Here is a 27,956-nt window from a genome sequence, read left to right as displayed (position 1 = left end):
GACTGTCACTTACAGACCCGGAGCCTGGTGGGGACAGGACCACATCTCTCTTACAGACTGTTGAAGCCTCTTGCCTAACACAGTACTTGACACTGTGTTCAATTTTTAAAAAGTAGTTGCTCAGTTAAAATGTCACATTAAATATTAAAACTCAGAACTAATTGCTTCCTTGAGACCATACAGCTCACTAGTAGCAACAGTTGTGATTGGCAGCAGAGATTTTATTACCGAACTTGAATTCAAGTCCTGCCTCTGCTGCTTACGTACTCTAAGCCTCAGTTTCCTGCTTTGTTAAAAGGGATGAGAAATATGCTTTCTAAGGCTGGAAGAACAAGTGACGGAGGGCATGCTGACTGTCAAACACAGAACCTGTTTCTTTTTTTGTTTGTTTGTTTTTGCTGCCAGGGTTCCAGATGTCATTTCGCTTTTTTTTTCTTTTTTTATTTATTTGTTTTTTTATTATGCTTTAAGTTCTAGGGTACATGTGCACAACGTGCAGGTTTGTTACGTATGTACACATGTGCCATGTTGGTGTGCTGCACCCACCAACACGTCATTTACCATAGGTATATCTCCTAATGCAATCCCTCCCCCCTCCCCCTACCCCACGACAGGCTCCAGTTTGTGATGCGCAGAACTTGTTTCTATAAACAGTCCTCAGATGGTAGGTTTCCATCCGAACGCCCAGTGCTCAGTGTAGCATTTTTGGCTGTGCACACGTGACACTGTCAAAGCCAGCTCTACTGGTGTGCGCACTGAGCTCTCGTTCACAGAAAATAAAATCAAGAGTACAGTTCATTCCATTAGGGAAATTCTTAGGTTTTAAAAAGTATTTGATCCGGTGATTCTTTTTTTTTTTTTTTGAGACGGAGTCTCGCTCTGTCGCCCAGGCTAGAGTGCAGTGGCCGGATGTCAGCTCACTGCAAGCTCCGCCTCCCGGGTTTACGCCATTCTCCTGCCTCAGCCTCCCGAGTAGCTGGGACTACAGGCGCCGGCCACCTCGACCGGCTAGTATTTTTTTTGTATTTTTTAGTAGAGACGGGGTTTCACCGCATTAGCCAGGATGGTCTTGATCTCCTGACCTCGTGATCCGCCCGTCTCGGCCTCCCAAAGTGCTGGGATTACAGGTTTGAGCCACCACGCCCGGCCGTCCGGTGATTCTTTTTGACTATGTAAATATCTCTAGAAAGACTGAACTCTACTGAAGTGTGAAGATACCAACTTGGAATCCTTCCTAAGGTTCTGTTTATTCTTAAATAAAAAGGAATGATCAAATTTTAATTTTAACAAAGTCCTAAGACTACTTAATGCAATTGCATATGGGCTAGCCTTCATGACTGGCAAATGCTTTTCATTTAGATTTATATGGCTGATTTCTCATGCTAAGGTACAGATTATTTTTGTTTGTCAGAAGAATAAATATATTGTTATCTAACAAGTTTCAATGAGATATTTAATACTTTTATTTTATATCACAAATTTGAACATTGCTCATAAACTGAGTTAATAGGTGGTATTTTGGAAGCAGGCCGCCATGAGTTCACATCCTGGCTCCACTACCTATTACCTCTGTGACCTTGGAGAAGGTGTTCAACATATCCCAACTTCTGGATTCCTCATCTGTAAAATGGAGATACTGTTTGCTGCCTTTAGAATTTGCTGGGTGGACGAGGGAGATTATCTGCAAATCACCCCACACAGCACCTACCATGTAAGAGATAGTTCTGCCTAAAAACGCCACCATACTGTAGTCCCAGCTGCTCAGGAGACTGAGAGAGGAGGATTGCTTGAGCCCAGGAGGTCAAGGCTGCAATGAGCCATGATCACACCACTGCACTCCAACCTGGACGTCAAAGCAAGACCCTGTCTCAAAAAACAACCCCAAAACGAAATCCACCAGACATCTTACTCTCAATATTTCCCCACATGATTAAACTGGAAAGAGAACTATTTGAAGTGTTTGTTCACTCATGACTAAGTAGTTGTTTCCAATCTGAATTTTGCACATTATTCAAGGAAGAAGATTTGTGGTGACTTTTCTGTAGCCAAGCTTTTTAGCTGTATCTGCCCTCTACCACAATAGAAAAATGTATAAGCTTAAGAATTATAGTTCAAGCGTGGTGGGCTGGGGGAGGTGGGGTAGCTGGCAGTGTCTGACCCAACCCCAATCCCAACCCTGAAAAAAAAATAAAGAAATACAGTTTCTGCTGCTTAATAAGAATAAACTTTGCAATAATTAAATATAATATTTGATAAGAAATCAGCTTGTGTTATTATTTTAGTGAGTTGCTTTAAAATTCCCGATGACCTAAATCCCTTTATTTTACCACCACTATGAATCTGTTCACAATCTCACAACCCCCATAACTCCTATGTTGCATAACTATTAATTATAGCAGGAACTTGATGAACCTACATGCAGTATAACTATCTATAAAGTAGTAAAGGTGCCAGTTTGATTACTATTTATAATTATTGTTGGTACTCAGTTATTTACTATGATTATCTTGAGAAGTGTGAGAAGTGTAAAACATAACAGAGCTAACTTTTTGGAGTGGAGTGTTTGTTTCATGAAATTATTGGGAAATGTTATATTTATAAAAAGATGTTTCAATTTGTGCATGGCTGTCGGCTTTTAAGTACCTTACTGCTTTTCTCCTGATATTCCTTCCTATTAAATGCTTTCCTTAATTGATGTCTGTGCTCTCTCTCTCTCTACCTCCCTGGCAGTCTTTTCCCTATAAAAGGACCCATCTGTCTAAGGTAGAGATTCTCCATTTTTATATACTCATCAGTGCTAAGCTGCATGGAGTAGACGTGCTTCTCATTTAGAAGTCTTGTTTAACTCTGCTTTTTCAATACAGTTTTTGTTTTGTTTGTTTTCCTTCAAGTAAAATCTGTTCTTTTCAGCCTGAGTTCAAGTACCCAAAAGTATGTCTAATTCCTAATCATAGTCCTAAAGCAAAGAATGCATTTTAATCTTGCTAATCCATGGTAATTAATAGTAATATTTGGAAAACTGATGCCCTTTTGAATATGTGACTCTGTATAGAGAGACTGAGAGAGAGAGAGAAAAGCTCTTTAGAAAAGTGACTCATTTTCATTTGATTTTATTAGACTTGAATTTGAGAGGCAACAGCGTGAAGAACTTGAAAAATTAGAAAGTAAAAGGTAAGCCACATGGGGTTCAAGTTTCAACACTACTGTAGTCTGGATTCCTGTGTTAATATCCTGGACTGATTTCATCTGTGTCTGCTTCAGTACTTCGCTCTTGCTCTGTGTCTGTTATTTACATGTCTAACGACTGCAGGTCTTTTTGTTTTGTTTTGTTTTTGTTTTTGTTTTTCTTTTTGGAGTAGTTGGTTTTTCTTCAAGTGTAAATTTTTTTAAACAGTTCGTCTTCAAATATTTATGAGAAACGAGAAATAGAGTCAGTAGGCAAATTTAACACACCAATTAAATTTAATACACCAAAATGTATTCATTTAAAATGTAGTCAAAAGTAAATCTTCTCTTAATAACATCCCCTGAGTTTTTAAAAAGCCTGAAGAATGACAATTTCCCTTCCTTCTACCTCCCTGCTTTTAAAACATCTTTCCTGATGCTGTTTAGCCGTTTGTATTTCCCCATGTATAATTTGCTTTTCTTATTCTTTGCTCATTTTTCTTTTGTGTATGGGGGCACAGGGTAGAGAGAAAAATGGCTGTTTAATTGATTTGAACAGTTCTTTATATGTTCTGAAATAATTCTTTACCTGATAAAACTGTATTTTCTCCTTTTCTATCTTTCCTGTCCTATTTAACCAGCCAAGACGTAGACCAAAGATGACAATTAGAGTAAAAACTAAAGCTATAGAAAATCTACAAAGTAAATGTTTATTTTGTAGGACCTGGAGTTTAAATGTCACAAATAAATGGTCTTAGTTTCCAGCATCATCCAGGATAAACATTTGGTGGATCAGGAGGTGGGGGCCGTGTATTCCTACTCTAACTCTGTGCTCTTCTTCTGGAGGCCATCCCAACCCTAAACTTTATGGTACAGTGCCCTGTGGAGATCATTTGTTCTCCAACAGAAGACACAACATGTCACCTCCCCACCAGCCTGCAAAATTACGCATGTATATATTCTAATGGAGGCTCCAGTTAGTTTCAGTGTTATGCACTAATAAACTAACATTTTGGGCCATTTGATGATCACCATTTGTCCCAAACTGGTGATTAAATGCTACGTAGTATGTAGTTTTTTAGCTGGAACAATGAACTGTCGATTATCATGACTTTGATATTTGACCCCAAAGAGATGAGGACAGCATAAGCATTTTTATTTAATGTTGTCTTGTAACTGAACTTCTGTTGAGTTTTAGTCATTGGGCTGAATAAAGTTATTCACACTTAATTTAAATTGGGCATGGTTCTTTCTCTTCGAGCTCAGGGGCCTTTTAAAATTATATCATGCATAACACATTATGATTATAGGCTCTACAAAGAAATGATATCAGAAGCCACTTCGGGAGTATAGGCAGATGATATGTTGGACAGTTAAAAAATAAAAAAATTAAACAGGATGCTGCTGGAAATTTAAAGGAAAGCAGTTGCTCTTCTTTTTTTATTTTAATGGAGGCTTTGACCTGGTCGTCTGTGCATTTTCAGAACATTTCAGTAAAGTTAGAGCAACATTTGAACAATGATCAGATAACAACCAGTCAGTGCTTTGCATTTCAGGAAACTCATAGAAGAAATGGAGGAAAAGCAGAAATCAGACAAGGCCGAACTGGAGCGGATGCAGCAGGAGGTGGAGACCCAGCGCAAGGAGACAGAAATCGTGCAGCTCCAGATTCGTAAGCAGGAGGAGAGCCTCAAACGCCGCAGCTTCCACATCGAGAACAAGCTAAAGGATTTGCTTGCTGAGAAGGAAAAATTTGAAGAGGAGAGGCTGAGGGAACAGCAGGAAATCGAGCTGCAGAAGAAGAGACAAGAAGAAGAGACCTTTCTCCGCGTCCAAGAAGAACTCCAACGACTCAAAGAACTCAACAACAACGAGAAGGCTGAGAAGTTTCAGATATTTCAAGAACTGGACCGGCTCCAAAAGGAAAAAGATGAACAGTATGCCAAGCTTGAACTGGAAAAAAAGAGACTGGAGGAGCAGGAGAAGGAGCAGGTCATGCTCGTGGCCCATCTGGAAGAGCAGCTCCGAGAGAAGCAGGAGATGATCCAGCTCCTGCGGCGCGGGGAGGTGCAATGGGTGGAAGAGGAGAAGAGAGACCTGGAAGGCATTCGGGAATCCCTGCTGCGGGTGAAGGAGGCTCGTGCCGGAGGGGATGAAGATGGCGAGGAGTTAGAAAAGGCTCAACTGCGCTTCTTCGAATTCAAGAGAAGGCAGCTTGTCAAGCTAGTGAACTTGGAGAAGGACCTGGTTCAGCAGAAAGACCTCCTGAAAAAAGAAGTCCAAGAAGAACAGGAGATCCTAGAGTGTTTAAAATGTGAACATGACAAAGAGTCTAGATTGTTGGGAAAACATGAAGAGAGTGTCACAGATGTCACAGAAGTGGCTCAAGATTTCGAGAAAATAAAGCCAGTGGAGTACAGGCTGCAATATAAAGAACGCCAGCTACAGTACCTCCTGCAGAATCACTTGCCAACTCTGTTGGAAGAAAAGCAGAGAGCATTTGAAATTCTTGACAGAGGCCCTCTCAGCTTAGACAACACTCTTTATCAAGTAGAAAAGGAAATGGAAGAAAAAGAAGAACAGCTTGCACAGTACCAGGCCAATGCAAGCCAGCTGCAAAAGCTCCAAGCCACCTTTGAATTCACTGCCAACATTGCGCGTCAGGAGGAAAAAGTGAGGAAAAAGGAAAAGGAGATTCTGGAGTCCAGAGAGAAGCAGCAGAGAGAGGCGCTGGAGCGGGCCCTGGCCAGGCTGGAGAGGAGACATTCTGCGCTGCAGAGGCGCTCCACCCTGGGCATGGAGATTGAAGAGCAGAGGCAGAAACTTGCCAGTCTGAACAGCGGCAGCAGAGAGCAGTCAGGGCTCCAGGCTAGCCTGGAGGCTGAGCAGGAAGCCCTGGAGAAGGACCAGGAGAGGTGAGATTGGGAAGGAAGGGTGTGGCATACAGTGGGTGCCAAATGAGTGCTCATTTTTCACTCCTCATGTTGTGTTTATCACTTTTTTTAAAGTTATTCTTTTAGCCTTCATATTCTCTAATACATAGGCAAATGCTTGTATTTGCCGGAACTGAGGAAAGTACCCCTAAACTCGTATTTCTCCTTAGTGCCCTTGTTTTAGAATTGTTGGCCTAGAATTGAAAAACACAGGAACAAAAGCAAAGCCCATGTTCATTATCCCACTCACCTATGGAATGCGTGTGTTTTAATATTTTGATAAATGCAAGACTGAGAAAGTTTCCACTTTGATTTCTCCTTTCCTTCTTTCTTATCTCCCCTGCCTGTCTCCCTCTCTTTTCTCTTTGTTCTTCCCCTTCCGTTCCCTCCTTTCTCTTCCATTGCATCTATTTCCTCCTCCTTTTTCTTCCTTTGCCCTCTCTCTTTCCTCTCCTTCCCCTTTCTTCCTTCCCTCCTCACCCCTTTCTCGCTTGCTCCCTGTCTCTTTCCTTCTCTCCCTATTTTCCGCCCTCCTCCCTCACCTCGTTCTATCTCTGCTTCCCTGCCCTTTCTTACCAATGGTTTTGCATCTTCTCCATGACTAGCACTTGTTGAAGTAAGTATCATCCCTGGAGTTCATGGTTTGCATACAGGCTACTGATTTCTACAACCTGTTGGGAATAAAAAATAAATACTTTTCCCACCCCTATTGAGTCACAGTATTTAAGAGGAGGCCTCAGGACTCTGCATTATAAAACAATCAACCAAACCAACAAACAAAACTCCAGATGATTCTGAGCACAGTGGGATATTAGAACACGTTTGGTGATTTACTGGAATTATTTTTGTTGTCGTGAAAAATAAAACTAGGAAACTAGCACTCTTGTCTTGTAAGATAAGAATATTTATCTTCCTTCACCTATTTTCTGTCACCATGCTTACCAGACCATAAGTTCTCAAAATGAATAGTACGTGAATTTGAGAACACCTTTTTTGGAGCCTTGAAGACATGATGACAAGACTAACAGAAAGGCCAACAGCCACCTGGGTGATGCAAACATCACCCGATTTGGAGACTTGCAAGAGGAATTTATAGCCTAGTTCAGCTCCTTCCTATCAAGATGGTAGGATGTTCTTACCTTGGGCAGGATCTTTCATCGCTGGGCCTCAGTGTCACCACTTGTATAAGAAGAGGATGGATGAGATCACAGGGTCTTGCTCTGGGTCCAGGCTGGAGTGCAGTAGTGTGATCATAGCTCACTGCAGCCTCAAACTTCTGGGCTCAAGCAATCCGCCTGCCGCAGCCACCCAAAAGGCTGGGACCCCAGGTGTATACTACATGCCTGGCTTTTTATTTATTTATTTAAAGAGATGGGGTCTTCCTGTGTTGCCCAGGCTGGTCTCAAACTCCTAGGTTCAAGCAGTTCTCTCACCTGAGCCTTCTGAAGTGCTGGGATTATAGTCATGAGCCACCACTCCCTGCTCAGTTGAGATCTTAAGCTCAAATTGGAGAGCTGAAAGCTTGCCCTCTCTGCAGTACTTCCCCCACCCACAGCACCTCCTAAGGGGGCTGCACCAGAGGTCCAGTGTACTGGCCAGGACACCCCACCTTGGCATTTAGCAGACACATGGGACTGGTTGCTGATAACAAGGCAAGACCCACTCAGAAGTGTTACTGTAGCCTTCACCCATCACACTGCCTGAAAAGGTCAGGACAACTTCCATTCAAATGATTGGGTTATGCTATGGATTATATTTACCATCACTGTCTGGTAGTTCCCTCAGGCAAAACAGCAACAAAGTAACAATCAAAAACCCTAATGCTGTTTTTTCAGAGAAATAGGTTGGGGGTTTAAGAAAATGATTGCAAGTATGTTATGTAAATGAAATTGCTAGACAAAGATCCAGCCCCAGGAAATTTAAAGTAGTGGAGGGCACACTCTCAATTTGTAGCCTGTAGTGTGCAATAAGAATGCAGCATGAGCTTTTAGCTTGATGTCCTTGGCTTTTTTCACCTGGCCATTTAGTATTAGTACTGTATAACAGCAGATACAGTATTGCAGATTCCACAGAAGTGATTACACAATGTGAGTGTTCCCTCAGAAGCCAAGTAAAGGGGCCTGTTAGCTTCATGAGTTTTCATGAAATAGACTTAGCTAAGTGCTAATTCAGGCCAACAGATTCCGGGCGCTGTGTTCTGACTGCGATGCCCCTACAGCTTTCTGTGGGAATTTCTGTTGTGCTTCATTTTCTCCCAGGGTTCTCACGGCTAAGCCAGGATTCACCATGCAGCCTGACTTGGCCCCTTGTAAAATTCCACAAGTGTGAAATACTAAATTCATGTGGGACCAGACTGGACAAGAATGTCCTGAACTTGGCTCTCCCGTTGCCTTCTCAGTGCTTTGTGAACCAGGTTTAATCCATTTTCCTGCCTTTCTTCCCACCACCTGCTCATTCCAGCTGCCCCATTGACATGGATCAGGTAACCCAACTGGAAACGCCTCCTGTCACCATAGCAGGGATAACAGAGGCAAGTTGTTAATACTCACACTTAATCCTGTTTTCTTGTCAGAGTCCTTTAACAATGGCAACGATGATAATAGTCATGAGGCAAGCCATGAAAAATAACTGTGTGTACCTCAGATCCTGCTTTAAATGCTGTGTGTGCATTGTCATTTACTTTTCCAATAAAGAGTGCCATCGTCTACAGTTTACACATGAGGGAACTGAAGCCTGCAGTAGTTGTATGACCATTGGGGATGAATGTCACACAGTCAGAAAGTGGCAGAGTTGTAAGTCAGATCTCAATCTTATCACCCATCTCTGAGCCACTTAGCCCTCTAGTCTTCTGACCATGCGTCTGCCACACGGGAGGCCAGCTTGTCCCTTGCCACCCATTTAAATCTCACTCAGGCTTCAGGATACCACTCAAACCCTCCTTTGCTCTGTGGAATCTTTTTCACTGGCCACTGGCCCTGTACTGAAGGACAATTCTTAACAACCCCAGCAGGAGTTTTCTTAACTGTAAACATTGCTAATTGCCTGCCGACATCCAGCTCATTTGTTTTGTTTTGTTTTGGCCATTGATAATACCCTATTAATATTGCTCCTCAATTCTTTGCCCACCACCAGGCCTCTGACATCTTTTTTTTTTTTTTTTTGCTTATGTCTTGTCTTTTGAAAATACTGTATGTTCCGCAAGTGGATGCTCTAGAAGTACTTGCTAATCAATAGACCAAGAAAGGGCTGAGTTAAACTGGGCACAGCCTCGTGTGGGTCTCCTGAGTGCTTACCCTCATGACCCTGTGATCCATGTCGGAAAGTTCAGAACTTGGCTTTCGTGTTCAAGATAGAGCAGTCAGATTGCTGCTGGTGACACCAGAGGGTTGGCAACATCATGGTGTGTTGGCATCTGAAGGCAGAGTCTCTGATTTTTAGAGCTGAAGGAATTGAGGGAGATTAGTTGACGCTCTCATTTGATCCATGAGGCAATTGAGACCCATGTTTAAATAACTTCGCCAAGTTCACACAGTGAGTGGACTGCAGTCTCATGCTTCCTGAGGCCAAATTCACTGGCAAGCTTGGCCCTCTGGCCTGATGGCCCTGGATTCAAGTATGCCTGGGCCGGTGGGAGAAAGACCTTACATACATTTGACCTCATATAGATGTATCATTTATCATTGGAGGTAAATTTTATGGTTTATTTTAGTTTCTCATGGAACTCAACCTACTTTCCTAGGCCTGTCTTTTCTGCTTCCCCTTCGCACGCCCTCTGCCTCCGCGCAAAGTGGATGCCTGGTTTTCATGGCCTTGCCCCATTGCTCAGATTGCTTTCTGCACTTAGATAGTCTTCTGCCATCATCTCCAAATGCCTAAATTCCCACTGGCCTCTGGAGACTCAACTTAGAACTGCCTTGACTGAACTTTCTCCTAGATTTGTGGTTTTTAAAACTCTTTAAAACAGATCTTTTTCGTCAAACGTAAGTATTTACCAGAACCCTGATATGTAGTCCACAACCAACTCTTGTTGAAGCAGGAGTTACAGGCCTCAGAATCCTACACACCTACCTCTAGGACTTGTTTGGAGCACAGTGGAGAGATCTTTGCTCTTGATGGTCAAATTTACTCTACCTTCTGGATGCCTCCAGTGCTCGTCCTGAACCCTTCTTGTGGCCCATTGGCACTTTATGTCTTGTCTTATGGGTATGTGGCACCTTTTCTACTAGAAGGTAAAGTTCTTTGTACACAGAGGACAGATCTTGATCCCCCATGTTGTCTAAAACAATATCTCACACAGTAAGGATAATCAGGAAATACTATTAATGAATGAATTATGTGGCTCCTATCTGTGTAGGTTAGAATATGAAATCCAGCAGCTGAAGCAGAAGATTTATGAGGCCGATGGTGTTCAAAAAAGTCATCATGGGACCCTGGAAGGGAAGGTGGCTTCTTCCAGCTTGCCAGTCAGTGCTGAAAAATCACACCTGGTTCCCCTCATGGATGCCAGGTACTGGACATGAAAGTGATTCCAGGCTTCTCATTTGATGTGACTCAAGGATTCATTGTTTCTCTATTGAACTACTTTGTATCTGGAGGGCTGTATTAAGGGCAACAGGTAGTACATGTGCTTGAGATGGGCTCTGCCTTCATCTGCCATTGGCCTGCCAGTGGTAGGGTAAGGGGTGGTTTCGAGAAAGTGAAGGACTTGAGACCTGGCTAGCCAGATCCATCTTGTTGCAGGTACAGTTGTCCCTTGATATCTGCATAGGATTGGTTTCAGGACGCCTCTTTGATACACATTCTGAAGTCCCCCTGTTAGCCCTCTGGAGCCTGTGGTTAGAAAAAGTTGCCCTCCTTACATGTTCAATCTGTATACAGTTGTGGATGTGAAACCACTAATAGGGAGGTCCAACTGTATTTATTGGAAAAAATTCACATATCAGTGGACCTGTGCTATTCAAACCTGTGTTGTTCAAGGGTCAAGTGTGGTTTGAATGAGAGGGTGGAATGAAAAGTTGCAGGGGAACCAGCTCATCCAGCACAAAGTGAGGCAAGGCCAGGTTGACAAAAACAAAGACCTAGAATTAACTTAACTATACCAAGGAGGAGGACCTTGTGTTGACAGTTAATTTATATGTCATGGATTACTAATAGATGAAGTTTGTTATAAAAACTAGTATATTCAGAATGATTGTGAGTATAATAAATCTATATCTAATGTTACTTTAGTTAAGTGATTTTCAGCTTAGGTGGCATTGTGTGTTGCTCTGTGGCTTAGAGCCCTTAGAAAAATCAGCTTAATTATTCTTTGCCTATAAGAAAACAATGATTGGGCTCTTTTACCTAAAATTTTAATCTCTTTGCCTAACATTTTAGAAAATCTTTTCTCTTTGTTCTTAGTATAGAAATGATTACAGGATTATGCATGCGTTTATGCAGATTTACTTATTTATTTAGTGAATGTGCTAACATATAAACATGGAAACCATTTAATTTAAAATAATCCATCTGGCTGGGCATGGTGGCTCACACCTGTAATCCCAGCACTTTGGGAGGCCGAACTGGACAGATCACCTGAGATCATGAGCTCAAAACCAGCCTGACCAACATAGTGAAACCCTGTCTCCACTAAAAATACAAAAATTAGCCGGGTGTGGTGGCGGGTACCTGTAATCCCAGCTACCTGGGAGGCTAAGGCAGGAGACTCACTTGAACCCGGGAGGCAGAGGTTGCAGTGAGTGGAGATCACACCACAGCCCTCCAGGCTGGGAGACAGGAGTGAGACTCCATCTCAAAAATAGTAATAATCCATCTAATCAGTACCTGTAGAATTGGAGGAGGGGAGTCTAGAACAGAATGACTTCCATTTGGGCACTCTCTGCCACTAGAAAGATTTTCGATGAAGATAAACTTCTCTAGTCTCTCTGGTTCCTCCAGTGGAATGACCTAAAAACAGTGAGGTGGAATGACCAGAGATTAGACCAAAATCCACTGAGGTGATCAGGGCTGATAGTTTTGCTTCATACAACTTCACCTACATTTTATGAGATATCAGATAATAAGTTGACGCTGCTTCAAAAGTCAGCGGTGTTTGGCTTCATCTCTGTCTTGGCCCTGTCCTAGGCGTTTTGGAAGGTAGAGACCTTTAAGATGTGGTCTTGCTGGCCAGGTACAGAGAACCCATTTGGAGAGACAAGACAGACTGGGAATACAAGTATGCAAGACGTTGTTCAATCTGAATGAGGAAGATTCGTAGAGAGTATGTCCATCTCTTGCTTATTTTTTTTTCTTTTTTGGTAATTCTCATACATGACCTTGAGATGTGAGAAATAACTATCATCTGTATTATCCTTTTCTGTAAGAGGAACCCAAGGCTCTGTGAATGAAATGTTCTGTCTTGGCGTCACATCAGAGACTGCAGAGCCTTCTGAAGCCAGTGACTGATTTCTCCCATCCTACAGCAAGCATTCCACTAAGGACTTGGATGGGATCACTTAGTCTCCTTTCCATTCCCAATATTCTATTACTTGTTCAGTTCTGCCTCATTTGGGCAAAACCCAGATAGTGAACACGTAGCACCAGATTTCTTGAAAAAAGTAAAAATGTTGAAGTTCTCAAGTTGTTGTTAGGTTTGGCATTTAGAATGAGATTGCTCCCTGTCGTGAAGGGCATAGTAAATAAAGGATCTCAGAATGTCCTGTGCGGTTAGAAGTGTCAGTTGTACTCCATCTCCATTGTGTTTCAGGATCAATGCTTACATTGAAGAAGAAGTCCAAAGACGCCTTCAGGATTTGCATCGTGTGATTAGTGAAGGCTGCAGTACATCTGCAGACATGATGAAGGTAAGCTGAAGGAGCCAAATAACACGAAGTAACACGTTCATTCATCTTTCTTTTTTCCTTTTTTCTTTTCTTTTTTTTTTTTTTGAGACTGAGTCTTGCTCTGTCAAGCAGGCTGGAGTGCAATGGCACCATCTTGGCTCACTGCAACCTCCACCTCCCTGTTCAAACGACTCGCATGCCTCAGCCTTCCGAGCAGCTGGGACTATAGGCACCCGCCACCACACCTGGCTAATTTTTGTATTTTTAGTAGACAGGGTTTCTACCACCATGTTGGCCAGGCTGGTCTCAAACTCCTGACCTCAAGTGATCCGCCCGCCTCGGCTTCCCAAAGTGCTGGGATTACAGGCATGAGCCACCGCACTCAGCCCATTAATCTTTCAAGATGACCTTGAAGATAAGTTTTTGGGGGTAGTGGTGGTGGGTTCTTTTGTTTTCCAGTGAGAAAATTCAGATGTGGAATGTTCTAGAAAAAATATTAAATATTACTTGGGCAGAGTGTAACAGTTTATAAATAGTATTAATTCAAAAGTAACTTTATTTTATAGTTTTATAATTCTGTGACAACTTTTAAGCGATTATAAAGTGTAAAATACTTTTTAATTCTGCATGCAACATTCTTCTGTTTTCTTCCAAAATACTTCCAAATTCCATATTTATTTAATTTACTTTGTAAATTATCCAAAATATAAATAGAATTTTGACTTTTAGAAGATACATATTTGTGACAAGTCTATATTGAAATAAAGACCGTGCATTTCTATCCTGCAAATTAAGAAATGCCCTAAGGAAATCTTGTTTTTAATACTATTCTTAGAATTTTAGGATTAGGAGTAATAGTTCAGTTCTCTGATGGCAGATGGATCAATAGAGTCGTGTTTATCTTGGGGATATAAATTATTTAGAAGGGTTGTCATTGTTGAATGACAAGTATGTTTATTTAGATTTCCATTCCCATAAATACTTGTAATCGAATCAGTCCCCCACCCCATAAACTTGCTATAATTTAATATAGAGGGCTTTTTATTTTCTTTTCAGGATAATGAGAAACTTCACAATGGCACCATTCAACGTAAACTAAAATATGAGGTAGGTAATGATTTTTCAGATTGATAGGGTCGCCTTAAATTATGGCATGCTTATGTGATTACATTTTCTTAATGTTTAGTTGCATAATTAGAATTTTGAGGTCCCAACGAGATTAATGGCTAATAGGGAAGGCAAGCTATTATACGGACTTAAAATTAAACGGAATCCTGCAGATTGAAACTGCTTTGACTTTATTTGAATGGCATGTAGCTGTGGTGGAGCTTTGCCCAGTTTTTCATTTGTGACAGTATATTTTCCCTTGGTCTGCATTTAAAAGGCAGAATTATATAATCAGAATCAGATATGGGGTTTGGAAATGAAACTCCGTACTCCTCCTGTCCATTTTATAGACTGTGAGTTGGCAGTAGTACAAAGGAAACACTCTTGATAGATTAACTTGTTTCTCTGGTGGATTGTCAAACCAAGGTTTATTTGGGCATGCAATTTGTAAGATTTCACTGGTATTTTCCTCCACTAAGAGGCATGTCCCTCCCATATATTTGTAAATTTTAAAAAATCAACCCCCAAAAAATAGTAGGTGATGGAAATTTTCCAGATAGTGTTCATACATTACTGAACAGACAGCAAGAGGTGGATATTCACAGAGGCTGAGCTGACTTTGGCCGCAGCCACGCCCTCCTGCCAGTCATCCAGTAATGATGTGAGCTTCCCCTGGATACCTATCTCCCTCCTCTACAGAGCAAGCCACTGGCTTTCATTTCTTTGTGTCCACAGTAGCTTGCACATAGCAGGTGCACAGTAGTCCTTCCATGGTGATGACTTGTAGATAACAGTAATGATAATTCCCATTAATGTTCATGGAAACATTTGATTCCCATGAAACAAACCAAAAGGAGAGAGAAATGTAACCTGGGCTAGAACACTTGGGCATTTCTTTTGGCCTTGCTATCTGATTTTCATTAAGTTTGCCTTTATTGCGTTTTGGACATATGATCATGGACTTATTTTCATAACTAAATTTGACCTTCTAAACATTGAATCAGAGGGCTTGGAATTTATTGTAGGGAAAATGAAATATTAGATCAAGAAGTGGGTACTGTGAATCAATCCCATACAATGTATTTCTATTAAAATTCTCAGTGATTTATAATATATATAATATGGAAAATTGATGTTCTATGGATGAATCAGATAATCAGTTCTTTAATCATGTATCAATACAAATGGCTTAGGCTTTTTATTTAACCTCTGAATTAATCTACCCAATGAAACCAATGACAAGAATCATCATGTGCAAAAGAATCACAGAGATACCACATCCCCATTTTCAACTTTTTTTGACACCTTGAACAGAAAAGGCAGTTTTGCCCAGCATGGTATCTTGACCCACTTCTGCCCAGAGATGCCACTGAGACTTCCAGCCTCATTAGAGAGGAGAGGAGGGAGGTGGATCAGAATGACCCCTGGGATCATCCCATGCTGTGGAGCATCTCAGGCCCTAAAATAACTTCCTCGGCATCACAAGAGAGAACTCACCAGCAAAGGGATCAGTCCTCAGTACCCGAGGTATTCCAGGACAGTGAAAACAAATATTGTCATCTCGAGCCTGCTGGCCATTTTGAACCAAAATGTTTTAATCTACCTAAAATCTCTTTTCTTAATGAAAGTAACACCGATGATGCAGAAGATTTTCAGAGTAAGTCAGAAAATTTCAGTGAGCTGATGACTCATAAAGATGAACACAGCTTGAGAGTCAAGTCCAGTTGGACTTTGCTGCAACACACATCCCATGAAGTGTCTATAAATAGTGGAGGCAAGCAGGCCAGGCAAGGCAAGGTGCTCCGCTTGGTTCTGTCTGAAGGCATTTCCCATGAGGAGAGAGCATCCTGCAGTGCCCTGCAGAGTGTACTGGCCTCTGAGTTTTATAGTGAGCAGCAAGGTGAGGAAGAGTTGGATGCTAAAAAAATGAGCTCATCAGAGTCACTGATAAATATCAGAACAGAAGGAAACAACGGACTGGGATATTTTTACCACAAGTTCTCAGACCTTTATAAAGATACCAGCAGTCACCTGCTTCAGGCTGGCACAAAAGCGATCAGCCAAGCCAGGCTCGTGGGGAGTCTGTGTGCCCCAAGGGGGCTCCCCTCCCAGGTAACAACATTCGTCAGAAGCCTGCCATTTCTGAAGCACTTAGCCCCACACATGCCCTTGAAGATTGACATGCAGTCAACAGAATCTCATTCTCCGGAAGCTGGGTTTGGCAGTAGCAAGAGCGAAGCTGCAGAGAGCCTGAGGCCAGCAGAGGGTGCGGCGCCTAACAAGGCGTCTGCCTTTGCAGCTGCAGGTTTACCGGGTTCCTCGCCAAGCTCTGTTTTTCACCTGGAATATGAAGATGCCAGAAAGAGCTCTGCATTTAAGCAGAGCCTTGTGCAATTCCCGGACCAAATGCTGAAACTTCAAGAGTGCCCTTTGAAAGACCTTCTTAGGCGTGTGACTTGTTCTCTACCAGAACCTTTGGGCAACATGAACGAAGTCAAAGGCATTTACTGGCTTGCTGTTGCTAACTGCACGGCACCTGACCCTCAACCAGCGTGTTTGCTCCTGCTTCAGTCAACTTTATGTGCTTTGGTCCTGTCAGATAGTCTCCTTGGCTCAATGAGCATTTTTCATGCCCTACCTCTCTCTGGTCTACAGGAGATTCAGATTGGCTTTGGTGGACAGAGTATTCGATTCCTGAGCTCTGCAGAGGGTCTTCTGCTCACTGTGTTCAGTTACAACAAATACCTGTCTCAACAGCTGTGTCGTGACCTCCTGTGTGTCCTGATGCCGGAGCCTGATGCCGCTGCCTGTGCTAATCATCCCTTGCTCCAGCAAGATCTGGTTCAGCTTTCTCTTGATTGGAAAGCGGAAATCCCTGATTTAGTTTTGCCAAATGGAGTTCAGGTGTCATCCAAATTCCAGACTACCTTGGTTGACATGATTTACTTTCTTCATGGAAATATGGAAGGCAATGTCCCTTCCCTGGCAGAAGTTCAGTTACTGCTCTATACAACAGTGAAAGTCGTGGGTGACTCTGGCCGTGACCAGTGCTGGTCGCTAGTCCTTCTGAACACCCACATTGCACTGGTGAAGGAAGACTGTGTTTTTTATCCACGCACTCGATCTCAAAACATACCTCCTCCAGGTGCACAATTTGATGTGATCAAATGCCATGCTTTAAGTGAATTCAGGTGTGCTGTTGTTCCAGAAAAGAAAAATGTGTCAACAGTAGAACTAGTCTTCTTACCGAAACTCAAACCTTCAGTGGGTTCCAGAAATAGTCCACCTGAGCACCTTCAGGAATCCTCAAATGTCCAGTTGTTCACCACCCCATTGTATCTTCAAGGCAGTCAGAATGTCACACATGAGGTCTGGAAACTTACTTTCAATTCTCAAGATGAGGCTCTTTGGCTAATCTCACATTTGACAAGACTCTAAGGAGGAGACTTTTAAAGATGCACTACATGTTTTTTGAGATCATTAATAAAATAAGCATTGTGAAAACAGTCAAGGCAACATGAATATCTCCGTGTAGCTAATTGAATTGGAACTGGAAAAATGCAGACCTCTGAAATTGAAAATGTACATATTTTAAATATCTACAATAAAATAAAAACAGCTAATAGCAGAGCCCTGATAAAATATCTTTATGACCACCTTGCTTCATTTTCTCGAAACTCAGGCTTATAAATTTGTGCCTGCCTCATTATTTGTGAGGTGATTAAAGCATTTCTGATTGTTTGGCTTCATGTCGATTTATAGTGGGGTGGCTTGGAATCTGTCTGTGCCTGCTGGATTCCAGCAGGCTAATTTGTGCTGCCTGAAAAAGTGTCCAGTCTGGCAGTGACCTTCATTGACATCCTTGGTTTCAGCTGTGATTAGGATAGTTATGTAGCAGAGCACATTAGTGATGCGTCAAGCTTCCTATGAGGACCCAGGGATTTGAAGTGTCCTCCCATCACCATGGTATGCGGAATCGAGACAGTGATGCATGCCCTGCAGTGTCTTCTTCCTCAGTTAATTGCCTTTACCTTCCTCCTTTCATACTTCTTGATGATTCCCTTCTAACCCTTACTATTTCAGCTCCTCACTTGTTGGTGTACCTACGACTATTCCACCTAACCCGTATCCCCCATCACCACCATATTCCAGTTCTTTCTCAGAACTTTTGTGTCTCTGTCCTGTAAGTCTCTTTATCTCAGAGTCTCACTTTGTTCTCGTGGCTTCTTTCTGCTGTCTTGTCAAATATATAGTCCCCTTAGAGGCACCTGCCTCTGGCATCTCACTCAGCCACCACTTACAACCTTTGATCGAGGTCTCCTGCTGGCCCTGGCCCCAGCTGGTCAGTTCGGTGGCCTCCCTTCTCAGACAAGTTCCCTGCTGCATCTGCCCAGGGTGGGGCTTCTCTCTCCATGAAGGTCCACCCAGTAGTCAGCTGCCTCCTCCTAGGTGAGAGGCTTCAAACTGTGCTCTTCAGGGTCTCTAGCTCCTCTGATCAACCCTTTCGGTCCCCCTCTGTCCAAAAATCCTATCAGGTTACACGTTTTGTATTTGTTTTTAATTTCATCTGACCCTAGTTGCTCTGCCGCTGTTCTCCCCTCTCAGGTGTGTGTTCTCCTAAATCCAGAGTTCTCAGAAGGAAGGAGATGTGCTTCTGCCTTTGCTTCTGTCTTGCTCCGCCCACTCTCCGTCCACTCTCAGCCGAACCCTCTTTAGCCCACGGTAGCTCTCAGTGGATGTTGGACGCAGCTGAGTGAGTCAGTGATTCTTCTGGCATGGAAGGGGCATTTTCTATTCTGGTCAAATCTTTGGATAAGTGCAACATAAATGTTGTAGTGCCTTCTTCATTTCTGTTCCTAATCAATGACAGAGATGGTGTCAAAGCTTAACACACACAGAAACTTACCATCTTCTTTTGGCCAGAAAGTGCTCGTCTTCCCTCTTTCCCCTGTCGGAGGAATTGACAAGCTACCTACACTGGGTCTACATTCCCACATATTTTCCTCTACCTAGTGTTACAGACACCAACAGGAAAAGACAGGGAATTGAAGAATCTGTTACGATCTGCAGACCGGTGGCTGCAGCCTTGTATGCTTCTGACCAGTGGAGGCATTTGGTTTTTTGAGGCAACTGGATTCTCATGTTTTTAGGTTGAGCATGTTTTTGTCACTTCCAAAGCACCCTCTACCCCCATACATAAATACCTTTTTACCTTATACCTAAAGGCTTTTAACTCGTTGATGAGGATATCATTAAAATTAGTCACTAATTTGTCATTATCTTAGTTGGTAGGTCATCTTCCATCATGAACAAACACTCCTAAAACGTACCATGATAGTTTTCTAATATCTTATCAATAATATTTCTCCTAATTTATTTTTTTTTTACTTTTTAAAACTAATATATTTTGCATTCCTTTTTTCTTCTTAAGTTGTTCCACCCAGTATTTTCTCGTATTTTCTTGATAAGAAAAACAGATTTATACTGCAGTAGTCTTGTGCAAGTTAACAAAGAAAAACAATTAATGATTATGAAGGGCTCAGGGAATAGACTTTAAGATGCCAGCAGAGGGATGCCATGGTCAGGAAGAAGGGAGTGATGAATAAACAGTACATAATTTTAACAAAGAGTATTAACTATTAGACAGATGTGCTTATTTGCACAGGCACAGAAGCGTAATTCCACCATGTTGCAAATCATGGTCTTTAGGATTTCTCAGAGATGGAACATGCAGCAGATATGAGCATTGTATAAAAATTGTATCACTCATTATAACTTCTGCAGTCTGCTTTATGATCGAAGAAGGCCACAGTGAGGATCATGTTCAGATTGTACCACATGATAGAAGCAGCTTGCAGCATTCAGATTCCGCGTGTCACTTCTCTCACCTAAGCATGCTTTGTACCTTGAGATAAGATATAGTTCCTGGGTGTGAGAGTCTGTGAAATAAGTATTAAGGGGGTCGTGATGCCTGTGAAAGCCAGTGGAGTATTGTTGTTGCCATTATCCACTGTGGCTTCAATCCCAGCAGCTCCCTCTGCTGCGGCTTCAATCCTAGCAGCTCCCTCTGCTCATTTCTTCAGGAGTTTATCTAAGCCCACGGCACCCCTAGAGTGGAGCAACTATGAGAGTCAGAGTATTCAACCTACTGTAACGACATCTCAGCTGTAATGAGTTTCTGAATCAGAAAAAAATAGACGCATGCATTCTTGGTTATGTGGCATTCTGCATTGTTACAGTATAGGCATAAACATTTATATTGTGGGACTTCTTAATACATTCTAGACAATAGCTCTTTGAATACTTTTGAAATAGTGATTTCATCTGAATTTGATTAAAATCCATTTTGCGCACAGCTGCCTGTTTTACAGACTTGTGGTTGGCAGGATGAATTTATTTAGTCTTTGTTGAAAAACATTTCAAAACAGTGTGTCTCCCTGTTCTCATTACTTTAAAAATGTGCTTGCATCCCTTTGGAAGAGAGTACTTAAGCCTTCCAGCAGTAGTAATTACAGTAATTTTTGCTTACATTCTCTTTCCCAGATGATTTAAAGCTTTGTATGATAAATAGATTAGAGCCACTTTCATTAATGCTTCTTTGATGATCAACCCGGCTTATTGGATAGACCAGTTTCTAATGAGGTCATTTTGTTAATTTAGTTACACAATTTCCAGTATGTAGCTTAGACAACTCTGCCTCATTCCTTAGAATATCTCCTGTGACAGATGTTATATCAGTCTGCAATTGCCAAATAACAAACAACCCCCCCCCCCCCCAAATTTCAGTGGCACATTAAAAATGTTTTTATTTTATTCTGCTGCTTTGCAAGTAGATTGGAGTGGCTGTGCTGTAGGCTGCAGGTCATCTGTTGCTCAGCCAGGGTTGGTCTGCTCCGCACATGTCATTTTGGGATCTATTCAGAAGGGGCAGTAGCCATCGTGGTGATGACAGAAACACAGAAGGGCAGTCCTGCAAGCCTTTGCCTGTGTCTGCTAACATCTTACTGGCCAACACAAGTCACATGACCAAGCCCCAAATCAAGGGACAAGGAAGCCTCCATCCATCAAGAGGCCATGGTAAGATTCTGGATATGTACGGCTACTACAGGGAGAGAAGAATTGGGACCGGCAATTAATTTTCCATGGATGTATTATGTCAAGGTTCCCAAAGCTCTATTAAAAGATAAGACTCGGATGAAACTTGTAGGACTTCTCCCTAATGGAAACATTCAGGTACCGGGAAGAGTGTGCCCTAGGACCTTTTAAGTTACCTATTCAATTTGAGTACCTCCATGGATGAGCTGATTGCTTTCTACCTCTGAAGCAGTTTACTCATTGGGAACTGCTCTTACTGTTACACCATTCTTTCCATAATCTTCCTTATTGTGATCTCCATCTGCATAGTCTTCAGAGTCTGTTCATCCATGGCACCCTCTGTTGCAGAATAAAACAAATGTATTTTGCAATCTGCATTATACACAACCCTTCAGAGAAGACACTTCTCGTATGTCTGCCTCCTCTGATTTTTCTCCTTTACCTCCAACACCGTTCCGTCTCTCCACTGTTTCTTACACAATATGTTTTTCAAACCATCACCATCAAATCTCTGGTTAAGGATGCACTGTTGTAGTATGCCTTCTTTATGAGGAATGGAATTGAATAAATTAGTTGATGAGAATGAAAGAGATTCTATTGTAAGTCACTCCTCCTGCCTTTTAATATCTGGTTAAAATCTTTTGTTGCTGAAGGTGCGGTGGGTTATAGGGATGACAGCAATCCCAGTCACTGTTTATATGGTGGTTTACAATGTATAGGACCTCTTGTTCATATTTTGTTCCTTTTGATACTTACAGTGATTCTACTAGAATGCAGGAATTCACATTGAACTCCATTTCAGATTTGGAAATTTAGACTCAAAAAGGATTACTAGGTTGAGAATTGGGACTTAAATCTAGACTTTTCTACTCTAGAATATATATATTTGTCCACAGTACCAAAACTATTTCATAGTCACTGTTATTCTTGACATTGGTAAAATTTTTTATTGATTTTTTTTATAGGAATGACTATGCTGAAATATATATTTCCAAGTATTGCTAAGTTGATTCTTAACTGACTTGTAAATTTATTTTCTTGGAATTCTAGACATTAATAATTATTTCTGTCTGTATGAGTTGTTGTTTTCAGGGATTGCCTTACAAGTTTCTTTTCAATTCCTTTTATTTCCTTGTATGGATCTTATTTCTCCTCTTTGCACTCTGTGTTTTCAGCTCTGTAAAAGAAAGCTTAGACACAGTCATAGTGTGAATATGGTGCACGTAAGTTTGTATGTTTACTTTTGCTTCTTTGGCTGGAAGTGCATTCCTGCCTTTTATTTTCTCCTGGGCATCGCATTCAGCATGGTTTGAACCAAAGCCAGGGCTCAGCAAAAAATCAGTGAGTGAACATCAGTGGTACTTTTCATGATTAATCAATGACACTGTACCGTTATAATAGAAGGGAGAATATCCGCTTTTCCCTGAGGGTCCTAACCTGTCTGTATTCATGCTTAATAGTGAGAGCCACTTAGCAGTTGTTGCTACATTATCAGCCAGGTATAATAGACCCCACATTTAATCTTTTTAAAATCAGCCATTAATTGATACATTGTTCAAAGATGATGACCACTTAATATAATCTGGTGATCTAGAGAAAAATAGTGACACTTTTAATAGTTTCAGGTTGAAACATTAATCCAATATTCAGTATTTCCAAACCTTGAAACAATGTTGGTCAGCTCAGATCTTTGTAGAAGAACTAATTGATTCTGGTGAGAATCATGGATTGGAAATGTCAACTAAACCTTTTAGATTTACCCAAAGGCCACTAAACTTAAGGTATTCTACAAGTACCAGTATCCAACAGTTTGCCATCTTCTGGGTAACTTATCCCTCAGAATAGATATATATATATCAAAACTTGTATTTGTTTGCTGATGTGAGTCTTCCAAACTCACTTTAGAAATGAGATAATGTTAGCACTGTTTCTCCACACCAGGCTGTCGTTAAGTCCCATCCTTCACAGGGATGGACAGGATGTGCCTGTATGGCCACGTGTTGGCAAAATCCAATTCTGTTGTATTTGCCAAGCCTTCAAAGATAGAGTAGTGTTAATTAAGACAAGATCCCCTTATAGCAAAGGCAGGCTTCTCTACTGGAAATGGATAGGAACCTGTCTGGTTATTTACCATATACATCATTTGTGCTTGTTCCTGCATGTTATCTTTCTTCCCTGTTTCTTACAACCTGGCTGATGTTGGAGGCTATAACAAATCTCCATCATCTCTTTCCCCAGATCTCCATCGTCTCTTTCCCCAAATCTCCACTTTCAAATTGTTGGGGCGTAATAGGTACTCGAGACACAGTAGCTCTAGTGAGAACTATCAGTATAGTATGTGTAGTTGAAGAAAGGAAGGATTAGAAATATGTGCTATGGTTGGAACAGGGACAGGAGAATTTGTAACTTTGTTAAATCTAATAAAAAGCCAGGTTTGCCTGTATTTCAGAAGCAAAGCTTGGCTGTGGGCTCCTGGAGGTTAGATGGCTGTCCTTAGGCCAGACCTTGTCATGATCAGTGTAGACTGAATTTGACCATCTGGTACATAATTAGAATGTTTGGGACAACTGTTGATGACTCCCTGAGGACTTGGACCGTTTCATGTTCTCTGAGAGCCCGTGGTGATCTGAGTGGATATTAGTGCCACTTCCTGTTCATTTCCTCAATTTGTTCCTTTTGAAGGAAATGGCTTGAGTAGTAAAAGAAGACTTTGAACTGAATATTTACAGTGTACCTTATGTTCTGCCTATTTCTTTCAGCTAAGAACTGGGCTACAGTGTTTCACCAAGAGTGGAAAAATAGCATATTTGTTGCCACAGAGCATTATTTCATTAAAAGCTATCAGAAAAAATATTTTTTGTATTTAACTTTTAAAGATATTTCTTATGTACAGATATGGAATTCAAGTTACCAATTATCTACTTTTTCTTGACTTTTTATTTCTAAATAGGACGACTCCATGACACATTTAAAATTGCTTATACTGTCTTCTGTACTCATCCATGCCAGTTCTGCCCACGGAGAGATGTTCCGAACACCTCCTACTACAATGCCATCAACTTCCCCTTCAGAGTCTAAGAATCTTTTTTGTCACATATAGGGAAACTGTGACAGATTCCAAAATAAATAATGCCATCGAAATATAAAAGCTCCCATAAATAATGGGATATAATGGGATACAGCAAACATTTGCATGTCTAGTATAAACCTCAAGATACTCAAAATATAGCCACTTTCAAATCAAAAATAAATTTAAGAGACATTTATGTTAGCTTTACTTCCTGTCCAGTATAAACATAGTTTAGGAGAATGTCAAGAATTTTTTACACTGTACCCTGAGAATTCCACATTTCTCATGAAATTGACTTCATAAAATAATGTTTACAAATTCACACCGCAGTGATGATTTGATGGGAACACATTTTGATTTTTGAATTTATGCATTTGCTCAGATCCCTACCTTGTATTTTAGTTATTCATTTCTGTAGCTGTTCATTTCTGTATACTCATTAATATTTAGTTCATATGAAATCAGTAAGATTGAAGTAAACTGTAGCCAAGGGTGATAGTGGGGACTCTGGCAGTATTTCCCGTCCCCAGTATGATATGTAATGGAGAGAAATATCTTTCTTCTCTGCAGAGGATCCTGTTACGCTTCACTGTCTGGTCCTGTTTGGGACAGTAGCTCTTATATCCAGCCAAGAGCCATGTATTGGTCCAGGCAATTGCTAGTGTGTCAAGGACTGCCCTAGATTGAGGTGGGCTACATAAATATTATAAGATCTACTCATTCTCAAATACCTGGTCCCTACTCAATTCACTTGCCCAGTGAAATTATCAAAGGCAGGGATTTTGTGTGTGTGTGTGTGTGTGTGTGTGTGTGTGTGTGTGTGTGTGTGTNAGGCAGGGATTGTGTGTGTGTGTGTGTGTGTGTGTGTGTGTGTGTGTGTGTGTGTGTGAAGAATCTATGAGCCTGAGCCTGAAGCAGCTTTCCTTGTATTAGGGATTGGTTTCACCCTGATACATTCTTAGAAATGGAGAACTCTCCAGTTGTATTAGTCTGTTCTTGCCTTGCTATAAATACCCAAGACTGGGTAATTTATAAGAAGAGAAGTTTAATTGGGTCAGGTTCTGCAGGCTGTGTAGAAAGTATAGCACTGGCTTTTTATTCGGGGAAAGCCTCGGGAAGATCACAATCATGGTGGAAGGTGAAGGGAAAGCAGGTGTATCCCATGGTGGGAGCAGGAGCAAGAGAAAGAGTGGGAGGGAGGTGCCACATGCTTTCAAATGACCAGATCTGGTGAGAACTCACTCATTATCGCAAAGACTGCACCAAGCCCTAAGAGATCCCCCCATGTGACCCAAACACCTCCCACGGGGCCTACCTCCAACACCAAGAATATTGCAACACCTCATGAGATTTGGATGGGGCCAAATATCCAAACCATATCACCAGTCATAAAATGCCTGGACCATCAGTTCCAGTCTTACCTCATTTTAAAAACTGACTTATGAAAAAAGAAAGTTCAGGTCACAAATCTACCTTTAGAATATAAATCCATGTAGAGTAGAAACATCAAATGTTTGTTCCAAGCATGTGCACTTCAGAAAAACTAAAGGTCTTAGAAATTACAAATACTTGTAAAAGTTATATTGTATTCCCAAGGCCTGACCCTCTGTGTGGCACATAGGTGGTACCCAGTAAAATAGCAATGTTTCATTATATATCTTAGGGGTGTCTAAAAGAAAAGGCATTTAGAAAGTCAAAGGTAAGTCTCCATTGCTTAGCTGACAGAACATGCCGAGGCAATTTTGACCACTGTTCTTCCTCAGTAAAATTCCTGATATTTGGATGACAAGATACATATTCATAGTTGTTCTCACTCCATTCCCCATCACAACTTTCTCATCCTGCTGTGATTGCCAGTTCACTTGTCAGAGTCTGCCTCAGACCTTAAGTCCCACAGGGTGGGGCACTATTGTATTCATAGTTGGGTCCCTCCCAAGTAGTTGGAAATATCATGGCCGTTTCCATAGGGGAACTGAGGTGAAGAGAGGGCGAGAGACTTACTCCGAGACCAAGTCCCAGAACTAGGATTGGATTCCACATCTTCTCCTTCCTTCTGAGTCTTGAAGTGAATATCACCTGGAATCCCATGTCCATTTCCTGTGACTACGTCAGGGAAGCAGATACAGTTAGAGTATGTTATGCTTTTGGATACTGTTATCCACACTTTTTTGAGAACCCAAGTCACGTGATCCTAAAAGGTTCAAGTACATAAATGGAGGTATCTCTAGGCAAAACTGTGAAAAACATGAAGTTTGCCTCTCAGATCATCTCCCTCACAGGTGTGTGTGTGACCGCCATGTGCCTCAAGTGACAGAAGCCCATATAATTTTTTTTTTTTTTTTTTTTTTGAGATGGAGTCTTGCTCTGTCACCCAGGCTGGAGTACAGTAGTGCAATCTCAGCTTACTGCAACCTCCGCCTCCTGGGTTCAAGTGATTCTCCTGCCTCAGCTTCCCGAGTAGCTGGGATTACAGGCATGTGCCACCACACCCGGCTAATTTTTTATATTGCTAATTTTTTATATTTTTAGTACAGACAACCTTGCACCATGTTAGCCAGGATGGTCTCAATCTCCTGACCTAGTGATCAACCTGCCTCAGCCTCCCAAAGTGCTGGGATTACAGGCGTGAACCACCGCGGCCGGCCTGTGCATATAGTTTTGAAAGAACTCTAATGATGATCCATCCCTCAACAAGGTCACATGATGTTTAAAAATTTTTTACTATTTACTATTTATTGTTGGTTGAAGGAAAAAAGGTTAATTGCCTTCCCTCCTGCCTTTCCTCCTCCTCACCTCTAAGGACAGAGCCCATAGCTGCTCAGAGATAGCTCTTCATCAAATTAGCTGTGGTGTTGGCCTTTTGGTCTAACTGATGAGGTGGATCCAAGGTGCAGCAAGTGGATCTTCCCTTCTCAACTGGTATTACCCATTACTAGTTGTTGCTTAATGTCCCTGCTGTGGCATTCCCCTCTGATGAGGTTGCCCCTAGCTACAATATGCCCACTAATCCCCAATACACACACACACACACACACACACACACATACACACGCAGCAGCAACAACAGATTGATTCCATGAGAGATCACAACAGATCTGGAAAAGAGATGATATTCCTACTTGAAACATGTAGTTATTAAGCATGACATAGAAGGGATCAGGTCTTAGGCAGCAGAGCAAGAACTTGTTGGCTGAACTGTGGCATGTGTAGGTTAAAGATGTTTCTTAACATTGCATGTCTTATAAGTAAAACCACTAATTTATTTCTCTGCCTTTTCACCTTTAAATTGATAAATATACTACACATTTAGGAGATGTCTACATTTAAAGTAATTTGGAAATGGACTGTTAGTGAATTGAAAAGCCTTTAGCAAGGCTTATCATGAGAAATCCCCTTTTTAAGAATTTCTTGATGGTTTTGATATCAGGGACAGCTAAATTGGTGTACCATTATGATAAACAATTAATTCTTCTTGCTTTGGGTGACCAGCCATGCGGGGAAAAATTAAGATCCTCTGATAGGCTTTGGAAACTTCATGCCAAAATGCACACACAGTCAGCTAGATCGAAAGCAGCAATCTGAAGCAAATTGTATGTCCTTGTGTCCTCTGGAAGTCCAAGCTTTCATGCACACAGCTAAGTTGAGACTCAAGTTACACCTGGCTGAGAACCCTTTCTGCCTGGGAGAAAGGGAGCTTATTGCCCCCTGTTTTCTTTATAGTCACATAAGTGGGTTCCATTGCATAATCATGGAATTGTCAGCATC

At 41.5% G+C, this 27,956-nt stretch overlaps 1 protein-coding gene across 4 annotated transcripts in view; it reads left to right on the top strand.

The window, feature by feature from the left end:
• The window catches only part of KIF16B (kinesin family member 16B), a 307,106-nt gene that overhangs the window by 193,222 nt on the left and 85,928 nt on the right, over window positions 1-27,956 (top strand). Inside the window, exons 18-23 of one of the 4 annotated variants that reach the window (XM_025400348.1) lie at window positions 2,731-2,763; window positions 3,118-3,171; window positions 4,722-6,080; window positions 10,453-10,605; window positions 12,844-12,940; window positions 13,976-14,026. In XM_025400348.1, the coding sequence (XP_025256133.1) occupies window positions 2,731-2,763; window positions 3,118-3,171; window positions 4,722-6,080; window positions 10,453-10,605; window positions 12,844-12,940; window positions 13,976-14,026 (1,747 nt within the window). Of the gene's footprint in view, window positions 1-2,730; window positions 2,764-3,117; window positions 3,172-4,721; window positions 6,081-10,452; window positions 10,606-12,843; window positions 12,941-13,975; window positions 14,027-16,783; window positions 17,768-27,956 lie in introns of those variants that run through there. The other 3 variants (XM_025400347.1, XM_025400349.1, XM_025400350.1) reach the window with 3 other exon arrangements.

This window comes from Theropithecus gelada, chromosome 10 (assembly GCF_003255815.1).
Source record: "Theropithecus gelada isolate Dixy chromosome 10, Tgel_1.0, whole genome shotgun sequence".
Classification (NCBI taxonomy): Eukaryota; Metazoa; Chordata; class Mammalia; order Primates; family Cercopithecidae; genus Theropithecus; species Theropithecus gelada.
Note: the sequence above shows the minus strand (reverse complement) of the source record. Positions and strands in the feature narration are given on the sequence as shown.